The 6,893-nt window shown below is 38.3% G+C and overlaps 1 protein-coding gene across 1 annotated transcript in view; it reads right to left on the bottom strand.

Annotated features, from left to right (window-relative positions):
- LOC108685498 (hemicentin-2-like) overlaps nt 1-5,629 on the bottom strand; it is a 33,756-nt gene extending 28,127 nt beyond the window's left edge. Inside the window, exon 1 of the mRNA XM_018190324.1 lies at nt 5,548-5,629. Coding sequence (XP_018045813.1) covers nt 5,548-5,629 — 82 coding nt within the window. The remainder of the gene's footprint in view (nt 1-5,547) is intronic.
- Nucleotides 5,630-6,893: the final 1,264 nt, after the last annotated feature.

The raw sequence follows: 6,893 nt of genomic DNA, 5'->3' as shown, positions 1-6,893 counted from the left end.
TATATACGTCCCTATGCAAAATTGCACGGTAAAATCATCGGCAATGAAATCGTGCTCTAAGCGAAGAGAGGAGAAAAACCGAAGGGAGCGACAATACGGCGACCAAAAATACGCCTTCCCCGACCCAACAACGTCACGTTCCGACTACAGTTGCATCGCGGCTTCCGAATAGGGTAAACGTGTGCGCCATCGGGGTCGTGCACCCCGAGGTAAACCTGGATAAGGCGTCGTCGTGCATCCGGATACATTATCCGCACCGAGTTTCCGGTTATCTTGAGTCACCAATCGTTACCATATATTTCGCGACGGACATTAAAGCCCATTTTTTTCTCTCGTTTTCCTTTTTTTTTCTCTCGTCTCTCCTTGTCTCTCTTTATTTTTCCTTTAATCCATAATGATATGAATGACATTTCAACAGGGGACTACGACAGCTGCGCTTTCTCAATTTTTTCATAATGTGGTTTCCATATCGTCGTAAAGATCTTTTAAAGAAAGTAAGAAATTGGATTGCTACCTCTTAATTAGCTCCATCTCTCCCTCTTGATTTTAAAAAAAGAAAAAGAGAGTTTTAAGCCTCGCTCAAAGTCGAAGTAACATTGCAATCGGGTCTTAGACAACTTCTGTTTGATCCATCATTTTTCTGAATTTAAAATACTTTAAATCTGAATCAGTGAGTAATCACTGATTATTCGGTAATCGACATACTTGACATTGAATAATTAGTGAAATTCAATAGAAAAAGAGAAGAGTTTGTGAATTATATCAAAATATCAATATTTGCATGTCATTTCCAATATCATTGAATTTATACACTAAAACAAGATTAACTAAGTTAAGGATTCCACATTTCATTGATTATTATTGACATACTTGGGATTAATTATTCACTGATTCATATTTAGAGAGCGGGATGAGATAGATCATACAATATACAATCTATTGAGATAAATGGCAAAAGATAAACTAATAACGAAGAATGTTAAAACTTATTGATTACATTTGTATGAGATATATTAAAATTAGATACATAAAAATTAAGTGAAACCAGTTTTGAGTTTATAAAGTCACATATGATCTACATATAAATTTAATTAAATGTAAAAGAGATAAATTATGCATAAAACAGAACAATGCATAAAACATTCACATATCTCATTCTATCTTATTCGTCTATTTTATTCTATCTCAAGCAAGAAAATATAGCGAATCAATCAGAAGTTGCTTGAACAATCTTTTACTTGAAACTCTGTATACTGCCACCGCCCCCAACGTCACTGCCACGAGCTGTAATTGCAGTTTCCTTTTATTTCTAGCCCGCGCAATGTTCGCAGAATACTACAGGTTTACCTGTGCTTTATAAACTTTTCTTCACATCTTCTTATAGCCCGATATGAAACTCAAGCCTGGGGGAAGGGGGGGGGTTGGCCGCGACCATGGCCGCGACGGCAGCGCGACCGCTGGCGAAAGAATTTTAAGTTTCCATCGAACAAAGTTGCACTCCCGCGGAATTTCAATATCTTCGCTCGTAATGGACCGTTACTGTACGCATTACGCTCCATTACGAGCACGCGGTTTACCGCGAGGAGATCTGTAGTCGTTTAAGCGTTCGATGCACCACTTCGAAGCGATGCGGTGGCCGTATATCCACTGATGACTTCAAAGAGAATCAATTTTAAAATACACAGCGAATGGAAATGAATGCTTCTTTGGAACAGTTACCTTAAAAAACTCATTTTATATATATAATCGCTGTGTCTTTTAACTTTTTTTGTGCGCAATCAAAGTTCATTAATGTCGATTAATGTGTTCATTAAGTCATCGCGCAGTGATTTATGAGAAAGCTTTGATAAAACCAATATCTTAATGTGCATCTGCATGGAATGAACGCTCTCACGTATCAATACGTCCATAGTTTTCACAAATTTAAAATAAATGATACTATTTTTCGTTTATAATTGCAATATAAAATAAAGCAGTACATTGTAAATTGTAAAAAATTTATTTCGTCTCAATTAACTTATATAAATCGTTAAGGATAATAATAACTTTATTGATTAATCCACATATAATAAAATAATGGATAGACGATGCAATTTGCAAAGAAAAAGTAAAACTATAAATAAAATGTTAATTGTGATGCTTAATTGCGAATTGTACCCTCGAGCTCTCTTTCAATGAAAAATTTTAAATATTTTCTCGGTCTAAATATATCTTTTAATCTTTATTATCAAACAAAGATTAAAACTGAACTTTTAATTCAAACTTTCGCTACTATTTTAGCAACGTTATGGACACGTATGTACACATGGCGTTATGTGTACAACTGAAAGTTCGCGCACTTTCATAATTTGCTTTACTGTCAGCAATGTAGTATATACAGTCGGCTGCTATGATACGGTATACGCGATATACGGATAGCATTTGATGTCTTTGATCGTAATCTATCCGGTTTAACGATTGAATAAAAATTTAATGTTGCACCTACCATGGCAATTGAAGATAAAGTAATGCTACTGCGAACGTCCCATATCCCTATTAACTTTACAATTGTCCTACTTTAGTAATCGATGTTTAAACCATGACAAGGACATTGCGTTACACGCCGTATCGACGAGTATTGTTAACTTGTCATTAAAATCTCATATGCAATCTTTGACTTTATCATCGTTTTTGTTTTATTTGCCCAATGAATAACTTTGAAACCCTTGACCAGTTTAAACGGTAGATGATATAAAATTTTAATGACAGAATCTAAGAGTTTAGCTACACGATTAAATTTGAATTGTTATAAAGACGAGATAAGAACATTTAACCCTAATTGATATTTGCTAATTCAGCAAAGTCGGACATTATTTTCCTCAACTACGTTGTAAAAAATTATTTGTAATAAATATTTTTCACAATAATTTTAAATTATGTTATTTTATTTTTCTCGAATTTTGACCTTCAAAATGAAAATAAAATTGTTAAATTACGTTAATTTTAAATAAAGATACATTAATTTAGTGATGTCCAATTTCGGCACGAATCCCGATTAGAGTTAAAAGTACAAATGAGTGAGGATAAAAATCTATTTCGGAATAATAGCTAAGAGGATTTTAAGAAGTTTAAAATATAAGCCAAAAGCTAACACAACACGAGATAAAATAACGATGACTTTCATATATCTCTATAACTGACAAGAATTGTGTAGAACAATCGAAGCCATAAATTTGCGAATTCACGCATCGACGCAGTATGAGTTGTGGGATATTCTTTATTACGGAATTCTCCCTTTTTTTAACGGCGCGTGTTTCGCACAACCGCTTTATTTATAAAAAAAATGGCAACACGAAATAATTTCATTACTCGCATGATATGTTTTTCCCAACTCGTGTATATCCTCTGATCTACTCCTCCCCGACACCATTCAATTTCGAACGGAACAGCCAAATCTGCGGCATACATACCATTACGCATTTGTGTGCGCGCGTTACACGCCAGGGGTCCATCGTTGGTTCCTGATATACACGAGAATTTGTGGATATGGGGTGGACAGAGGGGAAGAGGGAGGGGAGGAGGAGGAAAGGGTGCACATGCAACGGCTTTGATTTTCAGTCCACGATACGCTACTGCCAATTATTCAGCGTACATGTTAGCCCATTGTGAATCTGTCGAGAGATGGCGGTCGATTACTGCATCCGAAGTGGAACCGTTATGTCAATTTGCATAATGCACCGATTAAATAAACGGGTTGCGGTCCTGTCCGATGTCGTGGAGCACGACGACGCGACGCGGCGGCGGCAGGCGCGTCCCCGTCGCTGCCGCCCGCAAAACAACTATTGACAGGCGGCGAATTCTCGACGCCGTTCACGTCCTGTGCGTACGTCAAAATTAATGTACGCTCCCCTTCTTTTTCCGGCGCTCGCCGCGCACGCGACACGTCACATCACGCACAACATGCACGATAATGATTATGAGGTTGTCGCCGATGTCGCTACGATGACGGCCGCGCTAACTTGTCCTTCGCCATTAATTAGCGGCATAAATCGCGGCCGCGCGTCACGCCTGAAATTCTGTCGTGTCCTTTTATCCGGTCCCGCGTCGTAAATCAGAACGCATCATTTGTCACCTCGCACATCGGCCTGTACGTAATGCCGAAATATATATCGGATCACCAAATAAATTCTCGTCTTGCTCGATTTAGTTTCGTGTTTAATGCCGCTATTTGCCCAAGCCGTTGTTGCATGATAATTACGGCACGATCCGACGACGTGTTCCGCCGATGCAGTAATTCCAGACATTGGCAAACGATCGCTGATCGTATAATTATTGTCCGTTCGTTTTATTGGCACATACGATGAATACGCGCTACATTCTGAAAAATCAATACAGTAATAATAATAAAACGATATTTAATGTCGAATGTGGAGATTTTTCTTTAGTGGAATTTTTGGAACGTCCACTAATTGAAGTTTATTCTGGTTAAATCTAAAAGTGTTAATAAAATAAAATGTATAGGTCTCTCTCTCTCTCTCTCTCTCTCTCTCTCTCTCTCTCTCTCTCTCTCTCTCTCTCTCTCTTTAGTTAACTGGTTAGATGACCGTCAGTATTTTTCGCAATATTTTTTATTTGATACAAAAAAATGGTCATTGTAATCTTTTTTTTAGAGTCACAAAACGATCGCTGCGACTAACTGTGTTAATTGATTCAATTATTACCGTTTGTTCAAGTGTTTTTTATACTTATCAAAGTTCTAATCTTTATGATTTTTGTCATACATGCGCGATTAGATATAAACAGTCGAAATGAGAGAAAAATTTTATCAGAAATATGATTGTACACGTGTAGACATTTATTTTATAATGTTTTTCTCATAATTTATCTGGAGTTCTGTAAAATATTTAATCAATAACTATTCATATTATAGTTGTTATTATCTACATCTGCTTTAATTATTAATATAATTATTAATATTTTTACCTGTAATATCAATCGAAAGTCTTTTAAATTTCTTTTTGAAAATTAAATTAATCATAATCTTGTTTGATAAATTCTTTGCATTAAATATTTCATTTACTGTCGGCACTAATCGAAATTAAAATTTTAATAAAAGAAACTGATCAGCTATCGTGTCACTATCTCGCGTGTCACATCTGCTGGTTCATTATTCTGCGTTGTGATATGGAAAATCGATATGGACGTCGATATAAGCGATCCTAATGCAGGCGCGTAAATATTTTCACTATGTTGAAAGCAGGGGAATATTGCAAGCGTAAACATTTTCCCCGTTACCTGCGAAAGCAACGTAGGTACTTAGTCTTAAACATGTCGGCGTATATAAGCGATGACGGAACTTTGGAGAAACATAAACTGAAGGAAGAAACCTTATAACAAGAATAGAAGGAATACTTATCGATCTGAACCAATTATTTTTCCCAATCCCATTAGCGAACATAAACGAAAGAGGAGAGACGAAACTTCTCTCCTTTCGCAATTATGTGTTATACTTTATTCCCTTCTGCCTTTCTCTGTACTAGAAAGCTTCCAAGTTCTTCATTCACTTACGTGGCTCGTCGACGTCGCCGAGCAGAACTTCCGCAACGACGAACCGGGCCAGCAAGCTCATCAGTAAAAGCATCCTCTCCATTGTAAGCGGAATGAATTCTTGTTCTTCTCTGTCTTCTCAGTGCAGATACACTGTCCTTCTCCTTAAATCCTGCTTAAGTGGGAGTCGACGCGGCTGATAAATTTCAATGAGATGAGCGATCCTCGGTGATACGTCAGGTCATCTGGAATCTCGGTTCTAACGGGCGCATCTCGTCATAAGATGTTGGAGACAGAGGATCCGTCGCATCGATCTGACTCGGTTCTTCGAGGTGACCGATTTTCACCGGCAGTGAAAAGCACTGACTCCCAATAAAACGTCCAAATACACTTTTAACGGTAACGAGCGAGGGTGACAGCGGAGGTCCTGACCTGCGCTTTGAGAGAAGACTTAAGTGCAGTTGACGGAGCACGCGAGGCACTTCGCCGGTAGATTCTCGATGTAAAACTGCAGATTATAAGTAAGTCGCGTAACTCCTTAAGGGCTCCGCGCGATTACGCGCGTTATTTATGTACGGAAACTTCAGCGTCGTCTAACAGGGTTACTCGATCGGGTAATTGTACATCCTTGCACAGTCTATTGGCGTTCACTTCATACACCACTAAGTCTCACACGCGCGCACAGATGACCCATTCCACGTCTTTCCTCGTCATCGCTCGGTGATAATGACGTAATGATGTTTTCGAGAACGTGGGACGGAAAAATCGATAAATTAGTTTGTCATATCATGCGATCGCAATAGCGTTAACGATCGCAACTAACACATCCGCTAACGAAAAACATTTTACATTATGCACTTTGGTATATCGGGATTATCGCCCACCGTTCTCGAGCATCCTCCGCAAAATTTACGCTGCGCCGCTTTCAATTATAGCGAAATGAAGAAAAAACCTTCAGCAAACACCAAAGTATTAGTATCTCCAATTACATCGGACTTGTCAGATCCAACTCTATTTCAGGTACAAATGTGACCGATTACCTGGGAAGAATTATCTAGCTTAAATATTATCTATTTTATCTAAAAAAATATATTTCATTCCTTCTCGAGGGAGAATGTTCTAATCGCATGATTTCGTAAACCAGATCGCAACCTCGGGTCAGCGGTCGACAGTGCAGTGGCGAACTCGTGATGAGTCTTCCTCTGGGACACGAATCGCATGAAAGTGATCTGGTTCACAACTACCGTAAAGTACTCAAGTCACTTTCACCTGTCACGCGTGGATTTTGGGTCTCAATTGATGTCCAGGTCTCACTCATGCGAGAGATCGGTGATTGATTCCAATCAGCCTTCCCAACCGATCCTCGA

The sequence above is a fragment of the Atta colombica genome, unplaced genomic scaffold, assembly GCF_001594045.1.
Source record: "Atta colombica isolate Treedump-2 unplaced genomic scaffold, Acol1.0 scaffold100, whole genome shotgun sequence".
Classification (NCBI taxonomy): domain Eukaryota; kingdom Metazoa; phylum Arthropoda; class Insecta; order Hymenoptera; family Formicidae; genus Atta; species Atta colombica.
This window is presented reverse-complemented; position numbering and strand designations above follow the sequence as displayed.